Below are 20,086 nucleotides of genomic sequence, written 5' to 3'. Positions count from 1 at the left end.
CAGCGCTGTGGAAAAGAACAACACCACTGCAGCAGTACTTTCACTAATAAACAGCAATTAATGTTCATGCAAGTTGAAACTGGAAAGAGCACAACACGCACACCTGACTCCCACCTACGGGTACAGCTGAAGAGCTATGACACTGACACCCGAGGCTTTACGAACCAGAAAATGTCAAACGCTTTAGCTAGAGCTACCCTCTCACGGTTAATTATTCAGGTGACTAATTCGTCATCGGGGCCTCGCGTCACTAAAAATTCTCAGTCGATCACTCATTTTCATCATCTTTTTTTAGTGAATGAGTTAAGTCTTTTATAATTTCTGGACAATTATAGTCACATCCTCAGTAACCCAGTTATATTAGAGAAGATGCTGAGTCACTGTAGATCTTTAGTCAAAAACAGCCCTCTCTTTCTCAGACTGTATGTGGATCCATCTGAGTACAAAGCAGAAGAGCTCCGCTATAACCTGATAATTGCCTGTGAGGTAAAGTAAAAGCGCCCTTATGTAACACATTTCCGAGAAACATTTGTTGAAGGAAGTGCAAGCTGAATCGCTGCTGCTTTAACTCCCTCTTTATCACAGCCCTCGTCAATAGAAATATCCTAACCAGCAGATTAGATTGGTCATCAGTCAGTGAGCCTCACACATCTGACTGGACTTTACAGCTGCTGGAGCCTCAGGGTCACATCTGTCTGAGTCTATTTTAGACAGTAAATTAAATCTCCAAAATTCTCTCGGCTTTAATGGATTGCAGTGTGTGTGTGCACGCATGTGTGTGTCTGTGTGTGTGTGTGTGTGTCTCAGAGTCAGGCTGCTGAGACACTGCTGAAAACTTAACAGCTAATTCTACAAAAGCTCATTTCATTGTGTGTGTGGGGTTACCTTGAGAAGAACTGGAAATATAATTATAAGGAGGAGAAGAAAAGAAAGATAATGGAGCGTGAAATTATATGCAGACAAAAGTTTTATTTAACTGCTTGCAGCTTCGTTGGTGTGGCCAACATGGCCGATGCTGCATTCACGTCATATCGTTTAGACCGTAATTACGAGCAGCCAAGTCAGGAAATCTACATTCACGTCAGCCTCCGAGTTGTCGATATCAAGGTGCCCTGACTTCTCCCACTTGATGAAAGTAAAATCTTCACTAGTGTCACCAAACCTGAAACAACATGTCTGCTACCATAACGGGCAGTTATTGACACTAAAAATGATCATTTCAGCTCATTTAAAAGGAGCGGTACACTGTTAGCTTCTCATTCTTTTTGTTAGCCAACCTCTGAACCCATCAGCTGTTGTCTGATGATGATTTAGTCAGACTGGCCTGTGAACCTGCATGCAACCAAAACCTGCTCAAAGAACGATTGGTCAATGCTACTCAGACGACAAACGGACGGACTGTGCACATAAACCAGAAGGCTTCTGATACCAAAATCTTGTCTTTTGCCTACAGGTCCTGCATTTACACGCAGATATTTGTTTATAGAAATAGACAAATCCATCCAATCCAGACAAAAAAAAATTAGGTAATTTAGGCTATGTATCTGTTGTAACTAAGGCTAGCAGTTGGGCTAATCATGTCGGAATAATCACAGGAAGTTTTCCTGTCAGCATTGTGTGATTGCAGCATTAATGAACAGTCTTGATTGTGAATGAAAACATGAAAATATCAGTAAAAGGAAAACACCAAAACCAGATTACATTGATAATTTACTATTAAAACAAGGTCACTCACATTCAGGCCGCACTGACAATGCTCCCGTAAAAGCAGTGCAGTTCAGCCCAGCAATCAAAGAGCTATTAATCTCTGAGCAATACAGACCTCAGATCAGCTGTATATAAAAGTGGAAATCTGAATCCCTCAAATCATCTGGGCTGTATCCCTAAAATCCTCGTCAGCGGATGCATTTGGTTCAAAAGATCCAGAGGAAGACAATAAGTGGATCGTCTTCAGAGTTAAAAGCACAGTCCATCACTGCTGGATGACATTTTTAGCTGATTTAATGCGTGTGTTAAATCGTCTGAAACTTTAATTAACTCATTCCCTTCTCTCCTCAGGGCTACATGCGTCCTCTCAAACAGCCAGACAGCGGCTCCATCGTGGACCCTCTGCTGGTGGATGAGATGTTTTACCAGATCCCGGAGATCCTGGAGCACCACGAGCACTTCCTGGAGCAAGTCGCAGGCTGCGTCAGCCAATGGCACGACAGGCAGACTGTAGGACACATCCTTATTCAGTCGGTGAGTGGAGATGACGATGAGTGACATCTGTCCTCTCCTGCTGTCTTTTATAAAAATGGGATGTCAGAGGTGAAAACCACCTTTTGGACCTCTGGAGGTTGCTTATTGCTAATTTGGATCAAATTAGTGTGAATATGAGGATGCATTTCATCCAGATATCCAGTTACTTTCCTTGAATTAAGTCTTTTATCATGCACAAGCCTACATGTAAAAACATGTAAAAAGCCAATTAGAAGCTTTAAAATCTCAAAAGAAATCTTAAAATCTCTTTTTCCACAGTGATCTGGCCAAGAGGGCAGCATAAACACTGTTATAACAATAAACACACTCAATAAAATAATACAAAACAATACCCAGGTGATATGAAATGTGAAGTCAAGGAGGAAAATTTTACTTTTTTTCTCATCCTTATGTAGCAGTTAGCTCAGACAACTTTTACATGACAATCAAGGCAAAACAGGTTACTGCAGAAAGCTCCTGCAGCCGAGTTACTTAAGTGCCTGACTAAAGACTTTTCATGGTGATCTCTTCTTTGTGCTGCAGGAATGTATTCAGCGTACAGTATGTTTGCATTGTTACGCTCTGTATGTGACATACGGGGTGGCAGCGTGATCGTTCATGTCTGACAGGAGCAGTGATGCCTTTACTTCTGTGTAACATCTGCCTTGAGAGCAATAAGGCTGTGAGGCACGTGGGAAATAAAGTTTGAGTTATGATGCAGAAGCATGAATTATAGTAGAACATCCTCCAGCTATATGAACAGTAACTAATGAAGAGATCTTCAGTCCACTTAAAAGCACGCCTCGTTCTTCACACACCAGCAAACCGTGGAAACATTAAACACTGTTCAAAGGATGCACTTTGCTTCTCTGAGACAATTTTATTGTTTTATGGTGCATTTGTTTTGATTAGCACTGCAAGATCAAATAAGGATAATGTGATGTCCAGCATTTCCAGACATGACAAATAAAATCTATTTCACGGTCGACCAGAGCTCGATTGAATTAACGGTCTTTAAAAAGCGCTATTGACAGCAGGGTGGACTGAAGGGAAGCTCTTTTATGACGAGATAGTCTACAGTTGGCAACGCTAGTTTGATATTTTGTTTTCCCAGTGACCTATTGTTGACCCATTTAAAATTTCCCATGACCCAAGGGGGGCTCTGAACGTCGGCTTTGAAAAACAGTCCTCTAAAACTTCCGTGTTGGGCTAAATGTCAGGTCTCAGTCTCTGAGAATGAAGGGACTTGTTTTACTCAGACTTTGAGCAAACATTGAGTCAGAAGTTCATTCTAGAAGAAGCACAGATTGTAGTTTTTTCTGCTCCGTGGCGAAAGGCTTTGTCTTTCATCAGTGGTCACTCACTCTCCGGCTATGTTAATGCTATTGTTGTCACTCTCAGCGGCTCACAGCATGAATGAAACAGTCTGACAAACTCACACTGGAGACACAAACTGTCACACAAGCACAATGTGGGGAAATGCAGGAAACCACCTACTGAGTTACAAGCAGATGAAGCGGGTGGAGGAAAAGCTGCTGCACCAAAATGTTAAATGAGCTCCTTTTACGGCGTTTCATACCTCAAGGACACGTTTTATATAGAAACTGTGAAATGGTGCTATGGGTGGGTTTTCCTTTAAGGTGAAAGCTAGGAGGACAAAACTGGAAAAAGCTGCAAGTACAGAGAGAATAAAGCTTTTTTTATGTAGCAAATCCTCCACATTGCTCAGACGGAGCCTCTTCCCCTCCCCCTCCGTTCTTCCTGCTGCAGCCTTTTAAGCTCCAGCAGCTGCTGAGTGCTGCAGGCCTCGTTGGCGCAGTAGGCAGCGCGTCAGTCTCATAATCTGAAGGTCGTGAGTTCGAGCCTCACACGGGGCACAATGTTTTTTTTGTCTCCTGTTCAAAGAAGCAGGTCGTTTAGAAGATATGCTGTGTCGCTGGCGTTTGGTTTGTGGGAAATGACCGAGTTAGTCACAGCTTCGTCACTTAAGCTAAAGCTATTTCACAACTCTTCGCCTGTGCTTGTTCAGACAAACATTGATAAAGCAGAATTCTGTCCTCTCTTTCTGTGCTCTGTTACGGCAAATGGTTTCAAGCTTGATAGCTTGTGCTGTTATGTAAGCTGTTTTCAGCTCCTCGTGCATCCTGCAATAGGCTAACTGTATTTTATATATACCTTTTTTTTTCTTTTTTTTTGTACCTCGACTGTAATGCAGCTTATGCAGAGTTTGGAACCAAAGCTGCCTCTCGAAACATGTTTCAGGGTTATCTGTGACGCATTATCACAGCTTAGGCTCTGCTCTTATCTTTAATTAAGCCATGACAGTATTTGTACACTTTTGGATTGCACACTTACACATTCCCAGCATTTATCATGATTGAGAAGGGCATTGAAGGCTCACTATTAATTGTGTTATTTATTTATAATGCTGTTAAACCATTGGTAAACGCATCATAAACTACAAAACAATGTTCTGTCACAAAGCGACACTAAGCAGACAAGGTTGAAGGTACCGGAGACACTGAACAGTAGTGAATCCTAAAAGACAAACATTAAACAATACATCGAGTTATCTCCACTATCTTCCTCTCCTTGAAGATTATACAGTGGCTGTGTAATTAAAGTTGACAGTCGATCCGTCAGTAAAATTCAGAGACGTCTTTAAGCAGAGCTGCCGGAACAGAACATGAAGTTTCACCTTTTATATAAAGTGGTGACGGAGCACATTCCTATTGTCTGTGCCGCTTCTGTCCTCCGCTGTGACTAATCCTCACTGTCTCCTCAGATGTGACGTCCCCTTCCTCTTCCTCACTGACTGAGAGAAAGGAGGGAGGAGAGGACGCCGGGAGACGGGTGATAAAAGAGAAAGAGGGTCAGGTTATTTCATGAAAGGGGAGAAAGCTGGTTTCTCCCTGACGTCACACAGTCTGTTACACCCTCTCTCTGATCTGCTCCTCTTTTATTTTTTTGAGCTCTCGGGCTCTCCTGCCCTCTATTTGTGGAAAGCGAGCAGGCCGGGGTGAATCACCTGTGCTTGTTTTTGTGTGTGTTTGAGGGAGTGACGGATCAGAAATATTCTTCTCTAATGCCATCGCGTACAAACTGAAAACCGCTTGCATCAAGATTTCTTAGAATCTCTCTAATTACAGCTCTCTTTTGCTGTAATTATGACGTAAGTAAACAGTCACAAATAAAACGTGCTAAATGCTAGTTGTTGATCGCATGTGATTAGCAATGCAGCGGTAGTTTTCTCCTAGTTGTCATAGTTTGTTTCACCAAATGCTCCAATCTACTGGAGAAATATTGATCCAGGAATCGGTCAAGGATATCTTTGGCGTTGGTAAAAAGTGTGAGTTTTTTTTGTTCGATCAACAGTCCGCCATCAGAGAAAAGCAGCAAATCCTCACATTTAAGAAGCTGGAACCCACAATTTCTCTTGATAAACACCTGAAATGATCAATAAATTATCAAAATTATCAACCATTCATTTTCTGTCAATCCACTGATCACATGTTTCAGCTCCAGCAGCTCTGAAATTCTCTTACCAGCACTTCAGATATTTTGACTTTACGTAAAATATTGCTCAAAGTTGAAGAAAGCTATCGTCGAACAAGCTGCTTTCACATAAAAGTTTGCACATAGTGGCTTAAATTTCTTCTTCTTCTTGTCTCCAGTTCTCCAAAGAGGCTCTAGCTAACATGTATTCAGCGTACATTGACAACTTTCTCAACGCCAAAGATGCTGTGAGGATTGCCAAGGAGGCCAAGCCGGCGTTTCACAAGTTTCTGGAGGTGAGTGTTGGACTGACTCACAGGATGTGTCGGTTCGTCTGAGCAGCTGCTCAGATGTGTTTGTTTGGACAACTAGAAATCAGTCTAGAGATTAAAAATAAACTGGAAAGGCTTTTTTTTTTTTTACCAGCTATTAGAGCCTGAAACACATAGTAATGAAGAGGAGCTGGAGCACTTTGTGCCAACATTTGACTTGAGGCCTTGTAGTCTGTGTTAGGTTTGTGTATATGTTAATGTGTGTGTGCTTCCTGTCTTGTTCCTCCTGTTTGTCCATGCTGGTATTCCCACGAGTTTTTGTCTTTGAAAGAAGCAGTTAAAGGACTTCAGCAGGTTTACTTATGAATTCATCCTTAAATCCAGACAAAATGCTTCGACACGGGGGCTGAAACCTGACAAGAGCTCACTTACCATCAAGTTTTTCTTCTCATATTCTCACGTCTAAATCACATGGTGTCAGATTTAATGCAAGGAACATTTTGTCTTCCTCTGGAGCAGATCTGGAGGGCCTAAAATATTTTTCACCATGCTGCAATTAATTTCCTATTTCTGCACATATAATTTTTCATCTGGAACTGTAAGTAAAGACAAATTATGGTCCGTGAAATGTTCTACAAACCCCCTCTTTAAACCAATTCGACCAGATAATTGGACGTCAAAACCCGGGGATATTTTAGCGATACGTCCAGTTACGTTTGGTAGACCGCTGTTGCACACTTTGATACTGTGGTGTGCCACCAGAATTGAATGTATGGGGAAAACAGCACAAGTTGGCTGCACAGACAAGAGCTCAAAATCAAAAATGTAATCAGCCACCACAAAAACCTGTCATGTCGTCGTCCTGGTCTCAGTTTTCAACCGCGGGGAGCTTCCTGCCAGACCCGGTTTTTACAGTGGAACCACTTTGCCATCTTGTGGTGGAGGCGTGAAGTGAAACACTGACTTATTTTAAGGTCATCATGTCTCATTTTCTCACCTTCTCTTATATCCTCCGTCTTCCCTCCAACAGCAAAACATGCGTGAGAACAAGGAGAAACAGGCTCTGGGGGATCTGATGATTAAACCGGTCCAGAGGATTCCCCGATACGAGCTGCTGGTTAAGGTGAACTCCCTCTAAATATAAGAGCCCACTCTCTGCTTACTGTAGAGTGGCCTTATCCTGTGTTTAGTAACAAGAAGGGACATGTATGTTTATTTGTGTTTGTGTTGTTTGCTCTAGGATCTGCTCAAGCACACGTCAGAGGATCACCCGGACCACCCGTACCTGCTGGACGCCCAGAGGGACATCAAGCGACTGGCCGAGAAGATCAATAAGGGCCGTCACTCGGCTGAGGAGGCAGAAAGGGAGGCCAGAGTCATCCAGGAGATCGAGGCGCACATAGAGGGAGTGGAACACGTGAGATATTTCTTACTGAATACACCGAAACCGTGTAAATGTCTGATGTTTGTCTTTCTTAACTGTCAACTGACAGTTACTTTCATTGTCTATTAATCTGCAGATCACAGTTTACAGTGATGATCACGTCTCTGTTTGTGTTTTAGATTCTGAACCCCCAGAGGAAGTTCTTGAGACAAGAAATGGTCATGGAGGCGGTAAGAAGTGCTTTCTGAGTTGACGAGTGCATGCGTGACATAGTGAGGTTTCTAAATTGGTGTCAAGTGGTGGAAAATAAAGTCATAGAGATGAGTAAGGCAAGCTGTAATATAATATAATATAACAGTGTATGGAAACTGAAATTGTTCCACGGACGACCTGGAGCCCAAGTTCAGATCCTCCAAGCTCTTCTTCCTCTCACCCTCCTCTCTCTGTAGAAGACAGTGGGTGGGAAGAAAGACCGTTCTCTCTTCCTCTTCAGTGATTTGATCATCTGCACCACTCTCAAGAGGAAGTCTGGCTCATTAAGACGCAGCTCCATGAGCCTGTAAGTGATACACACATACACACACACACACACCGTCATCATCATAACACAGCATGTAAACCACACTGCCCCCTGGTGTTGAATAGCAGACTTGTTAATGACCTCTTTCTCTCCGTCTCGCCTTTCTTTTTCCTGTCTCTCAGATACTCCGCCGCCAGTGTCATCGACACTTCCAGTAAATACAAGTTCCTGTGGAAGCTTCCCCTGGAAGACGTGGAGGTGGTGAAAAGTAAGGCTCCATCTTGAGCTCGTAAACTACTGATAGCAGGAAACACTTCCTGTCATTTTTGGATCTCTTTGAATGAGTCTCATGACCCTGTGTTAATGTCTCATAATTCCTGGTGACACATTTAGATGTTCCTCACTGTTGCCTGATTCATCAAAGTTAAAGTTAGATATTAACATTTGGAAACACTTTAGATTAAAGTACATATATTCACCATTCAATAGTTGCTTATTAGCATTCATATTAAAAGCATTTTGGCTCTTTATTAGTCATTATAAAGTGCTTGACTTAGTCTGGGAGTTAGGGGGTTAATGGCATTAATAAGTGCTGTTTACTGACTAATAAAAAGCCATTATCCTACTAATATGCTTGCTAATCAGAATCTAGTTAATGGTGAATATGTGTACCTTCATGTAAATTGTTACCAATGTTTTTCCTCCTTAACGTGTGATGTTTTATTATGACGGTGTTTGCTCTTCACATCAGGCTCCACTCAGGCAACAAACAAGGAGAGTATCCAGAAGATGATTAGTCGATTGGACGAGGATCTCAGCACTCTGGGTCAGATCAGCAAACTGTCCGAGACCCTCAGCTTCCCACACCAGGTACTGTGCACCAACATGCACACACGAACAACAGCCACGTTTTACTGTCACTTCTTTTTAACCTTCAGTTTCCTCCTTACCTTCATTTATGCCCAATGACAAAATGTTTGATTTCTTTCTTCGTCATGGCTTTCGAGCTTTCTCATTGTCTTCTGTTCTGCGATGTGCTAAAACATCTAATGGTTGTCTCTGTCTCTCTCAGTCCCTGGACGAGGTCATCAAGGATCTGATGGCGTCAGTGCACAGGGAGCTGTCAGAGAAGCAGTCTCTGGCTTTCAGCATGACCTTCCTGCCCACTAAGCTGGAGTTCACCACGGCCTCCGCCGAGAGCAGCTTCGTCTTTGAGTTTACGTCGCCCGACATTCGGTCCAACTTTGAACAGGCCTTTGAAGAAGCCAAGAAGAAGCTTGGTCAGTGAAAAAGCTTTATATTGAGACATTATTACTGAATTGTGGCTTGTGATAAAAACCTGTCGTTTCCCGAGACAAAAATATATTACATTACAAATTTAACTGACAAATTTTAATCCTTCATCCTCCTGATTATGACTCATTAGGCCTATGGCTTCTTTACTGCAGTGGTCTAACTATCAGTGTGTCTTTGTGTTTAGCCATGAATAAGGACCAGTGGGACCCAGAGTTTCTGAAGGCCATCCCTATAATGAAGACACGCAGTGGAATGCAGGTGAGAGCAGCATCTACTGTGTAGCATGTGTCTGTACTGGATATGAAGGTAGTTAAATGTACAATATCTCCCTTCGAGATGCAGTGGAGTAGAAGTATAAAGTTTCATCTAATGCTAACACTGAAGAACAAAAGTCATCTCCACTCATACTACATTGTTGTTTGTGTGCAGTTTTCTTGTGCCTCTCCCAGCCACAGCTGTCCCGACAGTGGCTGTGAGGTGTGGGTGTGTAACAGTGATGGATACGTAGGACAGGTGAGAAGATACTCTGAATCTATCTGTGTATTTACTAACCGGGAGACGATTGCTTTAAAAAACACAATTTGAACGTTGAAAACAGTTTGAGCGATGATGTCTTATCTCTCCAGGTGTGTCTGTTGAACATCAAAGATGAGCCCACAGTGGAGGCCTGCATCGCAGTCTGCTCAGCCAGGATCATATGCATTGCTGCAGTACCGGGACTCAAGGGGAGGTGGGTGTACACACACTTACTCAGACTCTTGTTGTTTATCCCCCCGCGTGCCACATCATTCATTCACATCTGAACCGTAAACAGACTGGAAGTAGCACTTGAGTATTTCAGTATCAGTATTTCTTTCAGCCTAATGGCCTCCATCTCTTTCTCCTCTCGAATTGCTTTTTAAACAATCAAATCTGCCCTCTTGGACAAGTGAGTCATGACATGCCTGAGTAGTTTTATCAAATAGGCAGACGGTGTGTGAATCTGCAATTTACAGTTTCATCTGTGGTCATTGAAAGCACCTCAGATACAAGAGGAAAACCTTTAGTGTAATGTAATGAACCTGAGATTTCAACATGTTGAGATCCAGCATAAGTTTCTTTGTGGCTGGATTAAAAACTCCCTTCAGCTGCAACTTGACTCGTTCATTGACTTTATCTATGGCAACCTTTTTCTCCCATTGAGTGAACTGACAACCCCTGACTAAGTGGCATATTTTATAGATATTTTCTGTTATATTCAATGCATAACAATAACATTACAGAACACACTGATGAACTGTACAATAAACCCAAATACTGAACTCAATATCTGCAGGAAGTTTGTGTAAAATGAGCCATTTGAATGAATTTTGAGCAGATTGTTTGCTGTCAATCTCAAGATGAGCTTTCATGATATTTTTTATAATTTTTTTATACACTTCTCTGTATTATGTGTTTTTTAATTATAAAATATAACCTGCCACAGAGCTTTGGAGACTCTTAGAGAGGATCAGACCCCCAGGTTGGGAATATCAGTGATCTATAGCCTCTACCATTAATCAATCACTGTCACTTCTCAGGGAGCGCGGATCGGAGCCCACCCTCGCCTCAGCCTCCGGAGCACCCGGTCACACCCAGCAGCAGCTCCATATTTCTATCTCTCATTCATCGCTGGAGCTGACGGAGCAACCCACAGGTTGGTACATAAATGGTGTTTACAAGACGAGCAGAAAGAGTTCCTGCTTTAAATCTAACTGGGTTGTAAACTGAGCTGCAAGGTTTAGTCTACCTCTATGAAGTACACTGACTCGTGTTCTGCCTGTATGTACTGCAGTTTTCTGTTATATAAAACTGATCAATTGATTGTTTTCAGGACCAGGGGCGGAGCTTGTTCCGTTTGACAGTGATGACACCGATGATGAAGACTCACCCAGCCCTTCATCCACTCTGCAGAGTCAGGCCAGTCACTCCACCATATCATCCAGCTATGGCAGTGCGTAAAAACACTCATATACACTCCAGTCACACACACATACATGAACACATGAGATGCTTAAACTCTCTCTCTCACCCCCCGTAAGATGACGAGGGTCCAGGTTCAAAGGACATGGCTGCAGAGACTACCAGCAGTGAGGAGGAGCAGGAGTTCCCAGTGGCCAGCTCCTACGGAGCTCCAGGGATGTTGGGCGTAGGTGGAGGAGGCCGTCCACACACAGAGAGCCCCATGGACGGCCGCGCCATGCGCCGCTCCTCCCGGGGCTCGTTCACCAGGGCGAGCCTGGAGGACCTGCTCAGCATCGACCCGGAGGCCTACCAGAGCTCAGTGTGGCTGGGCACTGAGGATGGCTGGTGTGTGATACACACACACACACACACTTTTCTTTTCTGTTTTCACATAGACATATCATCCTTGCTTGTTGGTGTACTGATTCCATCACCTAATTTCCTGTAATGCTTCTGTTTCTGTTAGCATCCACGTGTACCAGTCCTCAGACAACATCCGAAACCGTAAAAACAGCATGAAGATGCAACACTCAGCTTCCATCCTCTGTGTACTGTGAGTTGCCTTCTTGGCCACTGCTTTGCCTTTTAAAACAAAAACAATACTGAGATTGATGCTGTATTAGACAGTTAACTGGGTTTGAATGTGTTCTGTCAGGTTTGTCTGCTGTTCCTCTGTCCCAACTCTCCTGTTACTGCTCTCTATATATATCTTTTATTATATTAGTAGTGTTATCTCATTACTTAAATGCTTTACTTCTTTTTCATTGGCATTCCTCCATTTCTTTGCTTCCTGTAGGTACTTGGACAACAAAGTGTTTGTGTCTTTGGCCAATGGAGAGGTGATTGTCTATCAGAGAGAAGCAGGTACGTTGGGAGTGCAGAGCGAGGGGGAAGCAGGGCTGTTTGGGGCTACTTCTGATTTAGTTTCAGTGGTTGCTGAAGCACATAATCCTACCTGTGTCCACACACATCATTCAGAGAAAATCAATTTGGAGTCTTCCGCCCTTTGCAAATACAAGACTCTGTGTAACAAAATGATTTATGTTTCTCAATCTGCAGGTAGTTTCTGGGACCCTCAGTCTTCCCAGACGTTAGTTCTGGGCACGCCCAGTAGCCCTGTCACCAAGATGGTTCCTGTGGGCGGAAAGCTATGGTGTGGCTCACAGAACAGAGTCCTTATTATCAACACCACTACACTGGTACAAGAGGTAGGCAGAATGATGGATGGATGGACTGATGTGTGTAGAGGTGAACAAATAATGAGGCAGAAAGACCATTAAATGAGTGTAACACATGTTCCTTCCCTGCCTGTCAGCACTGGTTCCAGGTGGGCACAGACAGCAGTCGGTGCGTGACTTGCATGGTGGCGTACGGTCAGGGCGTGTGGTTGGCGCTGCAGGGCAGTGCGCAGGTCAGACTGTACCACGCTCAGAGCTGGGAGAGCCTGACAGAGGTGGATGTGGCGCCTGCTGTGCATAAAATGCTCGCAGGTAAACACACCTGGACACACCTTATTCTGGACAGCAGCTCATGTGCAGGAGCTTTTTGTTACTAATTAAATAACTCAATACCTAGGCTCTATGCTGCCTCGACACTTGAATCATCCTTATCTCTCTTCTTCTTTGACCTTTGTCCCATTCTCTCTTTTCTGTCTGTCCACTCAGGGGCAGACGCCATCATCAGACAGCACAAGGCCGCCTGTCTGAGAATCACAGCGTTGTTGGCCTGTAAGGATCTGCTGTGGATCGGCACCAGTGCAGGTAGCAATAATGCAAAATACATTAATCTGATGATTAAAATGAATTTCCATTTTCTTTGATTTTGTCATTGAATCAGATGTACGCAGCGATTTAGAGGTCTGGAAGCTAAAAGTACATGCACATGCAAACAGCTTCACAAATGACGCATGCTATATGAAATATTTAATGAAAATACAGATGACCGTACAGCACTTAAAACACTAAATCGTTTATCAATTATTTATTTACTTGTTACTCATTTAGAGGGACTTTTCCCAGAATTTCAATCACATCTTGAACCTCAGTAAAATCTGATAATCTTCTTCTTGTAATTTTTGCACATGAGATGGCATAAAATCTGGGTCTAAATGGGTTAAAATCTTTTCCTTTAAAAAATCAGAGATATGTAAGAAAAGCTTTTCTATATTGTCTTAATTAAAAAAACACAGCACATTTTAAGCTAGTGTTGTTCTGCAGGGGTGGTCCTCACGCTGACGATCCCAGCAGTGAGCTCAGGAACTGGGGCTGGGACGCTGAAATCTCCCCTGGCACCGATGGGCTCGGCTCACGGCCACACGGGCCACGTTCGGTTCCTGACATCGATCGAACTACCGGAAGGCTTTGACATGAACTTCCCTCCTGCAACAACTGACTCCACAGGTGGTTGTTTTTTTTTTCGTGTGCACTCTTGTCTGACTAACAGCTGAGTTTGAAGTCTGAATCTGTGCGTTCTCACGACCTTTAATCCCTTCTTTGTGTTTTGTAGGCAACCAATCCCAGAGCGGCAGCACCGTTGATGGGAACCTTCAAAGGCGTGACTCCGCGCGCCGCCGAGCGTCTGCCCACATCCCTCCAAAAACCAACCACCTAGTCATTTCCGGCGGTGATGGCTACGAGGACTTCAGACTGACCAATAGCAGCGAAACGGTCGGACGGGATGATAGCACCAACCATCTTTTGCTTTGGAGGGTCTGAGACGGCCGGTCCCGGTTCGAACAAGCAGCCCCAGCCTCCCTTTAGCTGAGAACGGCGCACAAGCCCCTTTCCCCCAACCAGACTCCTCACTTTTTGGTGTTGTTGTTTTGGTCTTCTGCTCAGTCCACCAGTCTCTATGTGCATAATATGGCTGTTAACTCCCTCCTGGACTTACTAATGAATATGATCACTTCAGTCCCAGTTTTCTTGTGTTAATGTTTCAGGTGGTGTGCGTTGTGCCTCACTGAGTGGCGTCTGTGCGTGTGTGCTTTTGTTTTTTTTGGCATCTGCGATCTAGAAAAGTGTTTTTAAACTCAAGTCTTTACAGGAGGAGCCAGAGGACTTTGATGGATGGATGTTTAGACAGAGAACAGATGAAGGAAAGAAGAGGACTTGGACTCTGCAGAATGTCATTGCACAGGAGGTTGAAAGAGGACATTTAGGTGAACTGAGTCATAAGTGAAGCATGTACTCGTCCTTTGACATTTTCTCTGTTTTTTTTATGGACTTGCACATCAACCCTTTACTCCGTCATCACTTCATCTTAGCCTGAACTGCAGACAGATCGCCTCCGGATGATCTGAGGCAAATGTCATGTAAAAATATCTGAAAATCGACGAGTGGAAACCAAGTGAAGCGTACCATGACAGACTGTAGTTTGACAGATCTTCTGAGTTCTGAATTTGCGTTGATTTCTGCACCTGCAGAGTTCAAACTTAGCAGAGAGGAAGTATTTTACTCTTTAAACCTGATTTGCCAGGTCTGGACAGCCCCTAATGGCAGATCTGAAATCAGTTATTTCTGATCCCAGTAGAGCTACTCCATGATCATTGCTTGTAGATGTGAGACTGCTAAAATCATCTCTTCCTCCTGCAGAGGGAGAGTGAATAAGAGCGTCATTGAAGTGCAATATGTGGCAAGTAGGGTATGTAATAAGACTGTCAACGCATGCACACAGTCACACACATTAATGCACAGCCCTCACCCGCTGAATCTGAAGATATTTGTGAAAAACAAACGTGTTTTCCACATTGTATCTGATTTTCTTATTTAAATTTTGCTGCCAGTTTAAGATGACATGAACGTAGATGATGCCCACTGCTGGAGTTGAGTAGAGAAAGTGCATAGGAGACATTCCTCCTTAACGTGACTATGCCAAAGCCGTGTGTGTGTGTGTTTGAGTTTTGACATTAAGGGATCTGAACTGATTTCTTTTGCCATGAAATTTCACTTTGTTGAGCAGAAATCAGGAGCTGATGTGGCTGATTTCTATAGCAGACTCTTTAGAGATGACGCTAGGCTGTGGTAGCAGATAACAGTAGTTATGTACAGTATTTATGGTTTTGATTTAGCGCCTTCTTTTACAGCACTTAATTTATAGAAGATGTAGCTTTCACTTTTTTCTTTTGGAGTTGAAGAACAAGGAGGCCCTGGCGTGATTACCGGAATAGATAAATGGGGAGGGTTGGGTTCAGGTAGACAGACATATGACACAGGAGGGGTGTAACGATACAGTTCACTTACACACAATGCAGGGTTCATGTTTCAATGTTTGGCTCCACAAATGAAGAGAAATAGATCCAGACAAGTGAGGTTCTTGGAATACATTTCGTTTCTAGTGATCATTTGGCTGTTTGCGATCAAAAGACCCAGACCTGAGCTGTCAATCCCAAAATTCATTTTATGCTGTACCCAAACACAGTCACTGCCTGTTTGGGTGCCAGATGCTTAAGATTTGCTCAATTTTCAAGCTGCAAAGTGCATATTGTGGCAGTTTTGTTCCAGGAAACATGGCACTAAGAGGTATTGTTACACCCTGAATGCACAAACACTGATTTCAGTATTGGAAAACAAGATGCATGTGGTTCATTTATGAGAAAAGAGAGTGCACAAGATACAGTAGGTGAGAAGGACAAATGCTGAGCACCTGCACGTGCCTTCAGAAGGCTAAAAGTTAAGCCATTCAACACACACGTACACACAGTGAAAAGTCAGCTCTCCCTCATCCCGCAGCAGATGTCTGGGGAAGTGATGGGTGACTCTGACTTGTCCTTGCCCACTGACACACGTTAGCCTGAGGCTTTGGGGTTAAGCAGTGATTGTCTTTGATCCCTCCAAGCCTAGAAAACCTCATTGCACTTTGCCAGCCATCTGGATGCTTCACCTCAGATTTCCCACTTACCAAAGGCATCCACATTAGGTTAACTCTCCCGCTGTGAGAGCGGCTAACAGTTAAGAGGATTGGTTGGTTGCTGTGATAGCTCATTGCCTCTGTAAGTGTAAAGGCTTGTGTAAGTGTGCATCCTCCACAAGTACACTGTTATCCAGTTGGCTAGTTAAAAAAGGAGCTTTTTTGTGGTTTTTCTGCCCACAATTGAGTCAAAATTATAGTTAGCTTGTGGAAGCTTGTGAAAAATACAGCAGAGGGAAGTTTTAGGAAATGGACTAGTTTGGCATTTTGGGAAATTCAGTTTCTTGTGGAGAGTTAGTTCATGTCTGCACAGTCAATATTAAACTACAGCCAGTTAGCATAGCTTAGCATAGAGCCTGGAAACAGAGGGAAATAGCTATCCTTGCTCTGCCCAAAGGTACAAAGAAACATCTTCCTAAATGCTCTCTCCAATTAGCATGTTGCTAGGTACTCTAAGTTACAGCACCCAATACCAACAGCCTGTAAACTACAATGGTTTCCCCTTATTTCCCAGTCTTTGTGCTAAGCTAAGCTAACCCGTCACTGGCTTTAGCTTCACATTTAGCAAATAGACATGAGAGTAGTATTAAACTTCTCATCTAGCTCCAAGCAAAAGAGTAAAGATTCATTACCAAAATGTCCAAATATTGCTTTAAGGTTCTTCTAATGTTAAGGTAGCAGATTTTAGGTGTTTTTTTTAATGATTCACAACAGAATTAATATCTGTGTTCTCTGTGCCAAGAGCTGCCAAGTTACCCATGAAAATGCTGTATATCTATGCTGGCTGCAGAGAAATGGAGAGCTCCCTGCAGAATGGATGGTACATTTTCTGTGAACAGTGACAACTTGGGGGTGTTTAGAGGAACATCTGTGTGCTGGTACCCCCGCCTCTAAAACTGTGAGTCAGGCAGCAAAAAAGGGTCAAAGCCCCTTGATGGTGGGTCCCCAGTTCAGTAAGCTTTTAGTGTATTTTCAAGCTTTGGGGTCTCTGGGTAAAGCATAATTACTGACTGTCCTGGGCTGAAAACACTTCTACAATTTAGTTTGATTCATTCATGATTTTCTGAAACTGCCACCATATAGTCAATAACAGCCAATTCAGAAAGTTAGATTTTCTTAAAAATCTGAAAAATATTTGCCTTAAGAATACACTTTTCTGTTTCCTTTGATAGTCACATGCATATTAATGACAATCATATTTCAGCAGTTACATTTTAGGTTTTGGACCCGGTGTATTGACTTTCTTTATTTTACAGACACACACTTAAACACTTAAACGCATCTTAGATATGAAGTAAAGCTAAAGGACTGAGAGAATGAAGCCTGTTGTGTGCCAGTTAAAGACACAGAAAATTTACACTTAATTTTTCACCATCAAACTCATCCTATCATCACTGTAACTCAGCAATCTGTAAGTAGCCTCCTCATGCCCGTATGTGAAAGAAGTCTTTATTGTTGTAAATATTGGTATATATTGCCTTTTTTTTTTTTTTTGTAAATAATGCACCCACAGTCCTCAATTGTTGATATGAATCTAATGGCATATTTTTATATATTTGTGTAAGGGTTGTTTTTGTTTGTATTTCCCCCCCCCCCCCCCCTCGCTCTCTGGCATGTGCTGTCAGTGATGTTTAAGTTATAACTGTCATGGATCTTCCCAGAAGAAGACAGCACGGCCTCTGTTGTTTCCAGGACGTCTGAAAGAGTTTTGATGTTTTCACTGGTAGCCATGTTCGCTCCAAAGCGTACGTTTGCCTTGTTAGGGACGTCGACGGGAAGGAAAACAACGTGACCGTTTCTGTGCTGCCGCCTGGTCATAACTCTGTTTATCACATCTTGCAGTTGTCACAGTTATGGTCTATCAGAGTTACTTCCTGTATGTAGCTGTTCTTGTTTTTGTCACTGTGGGCTCCTCTTTGTAATTAAATCAGTTCACTGGTGCCAGTTTGTGCCTCTTCTTTCTTCAGCTGGTGAGGCGTAGGTCCCACAACACCCAACAATGTAAGTTTACATCCTGGTTACCTGGTCTTTGATACCTTTGATCACAGTTTCAATCAACATAACCTGATCAGAAACCTGGAAGTGGCGTCTACATGCCAGAGTCTGCAGGTAGCATATTCTGGTCTCTCAAACCTCAGGCAAGGGCTAAGCTCTGTCTCTCAAACCAGGGGATGATGGGCATTATGAATGAAAGCACATTCATAACCAGAACGCTGAAATCAGCTAGTTCCTCTCTCCTTTACTGTAACAATAAATAAATAGGTAGTAAATTCTAAATTGACTCATATCTTATCGGGCCCTCCCTGCCTCCTGCAGGCAGCAGCACTGACCGTAACACAGAGTCAACACTGGTTTTTACCAGCGAGCTTCAGTGTCTCTCCACTATTCATCTGACTTTAACCCACTGACCCACAATGGAGTGTATTGTGATATGATAGCCCAGCAGTATATAGAGGAAAACAGTATGAAAGCAGGCCTTTCAGGAAACACACAAATACAAATGATGCCCCTTCCCGCCTCCGCCTGAATACACACCAGTCACGGCCCACTTACATCCCCCCGCAGTATTCAAATGTCGCATTAAACAGTGAAGATCTGTGTGATGAATGAAGCAGCCAGTAAAGACAGCAGCACAGAGACTCATCTGTGACTGACATGAATGCATGATTGATGCTGTGAGTCATTGATTCACACTGATTCACTGGATCATCCCAGCGGAGGAATGTGGGCCAGTAGAAATCCCCTTCACTCGCTGGTATCAGATTTACAAAATCGTGTGCTGATGTGGAAAAACTGTAATTTCCTATTTTATCTTACATAGTGCTGTAAGGTCAGGCAGCTTTGAAGATCCCTGAAGAATGGATATGTTCCTTAAGGGAGTGTCAATAGAAGTAATCTTACTTAATCTTAGATTTAAAGACACGGGAGGCTTAGTCCGAAGCTTGGTGTGGGAGCATGGGGGCATATAGCACGGCCAAAGATCAACAATTAAACACGCATTAAAGATGACATGAAGAAGTCAGAAGACAAAACTGGCTCTCCACAGGACTGAAGTTGGATAAATAACCTAAGAGGCTTCTTCAATCCCACGCAGGCAATTAGATCTTGCAGAATCCCAACGGCTCAAGGTTTAAAGACTCTTACCTGAGAACTGTTTAGTCATTAAGAAGTGGATGCTTGAGTTTCAGGGTGCTGGTGCAGCGTGGCTCACTGACATGATTCAATGAGACACTTCAGTAGGTCAAAGCCATCGTTCATGTTATTAGTAACACCTGTGCTTACTACTATCACAACATACAACGTCTGCTGTGTCAAAGGCCAAGCCTGTAGTGCAGCTGTACAGCTTCTCCATGCAGAACTGGATGCCAATGCTAATCACAAACATCTGTTTTAGTCCTATAAACTAAAAACTTAGAAAACAGGTCAAATCTTTTTCCTTTCTGTACAAAGGAGGAAAAATATTTTACCCAGGCGGTTAGTAGAGTCTGTGAGGATTTTGGGAATACCTTCCAAACAGAGGTAAACTTTGTTAAACATCTGTTTCTAACTCAGTAAGACCAAAGAAACAGCTTCTTTGAAATAAAAACTGTTGGGGAAAAGTGGGCCAGTCATCAAAGAAACAGACTGGAAAAGTTTTACTAATGATATTCCATAATTTCTGTGCATATTTAAATATCTTTTCTGCATTAAATCATGATTATTTTTTCATAATTTCTTCTTTTGACTGGTCTTTTTTTTATCTATTTTTTTTTTTTTTTTTAGGTTATTCATTTCATTTTAACACTCCACACACAATGGATCTGTATATTATCTCTCCATATGAGCACACCAGAGGACATTACAAGCTTCAGCCGCCAGGTTGTGAGCCTCAACCCCTGCTGGGGGAGGACACTGACCGACAGAGGGGGTTTACGGGCGCACACACACACACACACACACACACACACACACTGACGGGAGTTTCAGCTTGCAGTGGTGACGCACTGTGAG

The 20,086-nt window shown here is 43.0% G+C and overlaps 1 protein-coding gene and 1 non-coding gene across 3 annotated transcripts in view; both read left to right on the top strand.

The window, feature by feature from the left end:
* Window positions 1-18,036, top strand: part of arhgef17 (Rho guanine nucleotide exchange factor (GEF) 17) — a 59,064-nt gene extending 41,028 nt beyond the window's left edge. Inside the window, exons 3-24 of one of the 2 annotated variants that reach the window (XM_076734716.1) lie at window positions 2,059-2,241; window positions 5,916-6,032; window positions 7,039-7,131; window positions 7,249-7,425; window positions 7,572-7,622; window positions 7,842-7,951; window positions 8,095-8,180; window positions 8,664-8,782; window positions 8,985-9,192; window positions 9,393-9,466; window positions 9,638-9,721; window positions 9,835-9,938; window positions 10,768-10,883; window positions 11,061-11,180; window positions 11,269-11,536; window positions 11,658-11,744; window positions 11,988-12,055; window positions 12,251-12,399; window positions 12,507-12,681; window positions 12,856-12,951; window positions 13,408-13,590; window positions 13,697-18,036. In XM_076734716.1, the coding sequence (XP_076590831.1) occupies window positions 2,059-2,241; window positions 5,916-6,032; window positions 7,039-7,131; window positions 7,249-7,425; window positions 7,572-7,622; window positions 7,842-7,951; window positions 8,095-8,180; window positions 8,664-8,782; window positions 8,985-9,192; window positions 9,393-9,466; window positions 9,638-9,721; window positions 9,835-9,938; window positions 10,768-10,883; window positions 11,061-11,180; window positions 11,269-11,536; window positions 11,658-11,744; window positions 11,988-12,055; window positions 12,251-12,399; window positions 12,507-12,681; window positions 12,856-12,951; window positions 13,408-13,590; window positions 13,697-13,905 (2,877 nt within the window). In that variant the 3' untranslated portion in view covers window positions 13,906-18,036. Of the gene's footprint in view, window positions 1-2,058; window positions 2,242-5,915; window positions 6,033-7,038; window positions 7,132-7,248; window positions 7,426-7,571; window positions 7,623-7,841; window positions 7,952-8,094; window positions 8,181-8,663; window positions 8,783-8,984; window positions 9,193-9,392; window positions 9,467-9,637; window positions 9,722-9,834; window positions 9,939-10,767; window positions 10,884-11,060; window positions 11,181-11,268; window positions 11,537-11,657; window positions 11,745-11,987; window positions 12,056-12,250; window positions 12,400-12,506; window positions 12,682-12,855; window positions 12,952-13,407; window positions 13,594-13,696 lie in introns of both variants that reach the window. The other variant, XM_076734715.1, reaches the window with a different exon arrangement.
* trnam-cau (transfer RNA methionine (anticodon CAU)) lies at window positions 4,046-4,118 on the top strand. Its single transcript has one exon. It is a non-coding gene; the product is annotated as a tRNA-Met (tRNA).
* Window positions 18,037-20,086: the final 2,050 nt, after the last annotated feature.

Source organism: Chaetodon auriga, chromosome 7, assembly GCF_051107435.1.
Source record: "Chaetodon auriga isolate fChaAug3 chromosome 7, fChaAug3.hap1, whole genome shotgun sequence".
NCBI classification, from domain to species: Eukaryota; Metazoa; Chordata; class Actinopteri; order Chaetodontiformes; family Chaetodontidae; genus Chaetodon; species Chaetodon auriga.
The sequence above is the reverse complement of the archived record's forward strand: the minus strand, read 5'-3'. Positions and strand labels throughout refer to the sequence as shown.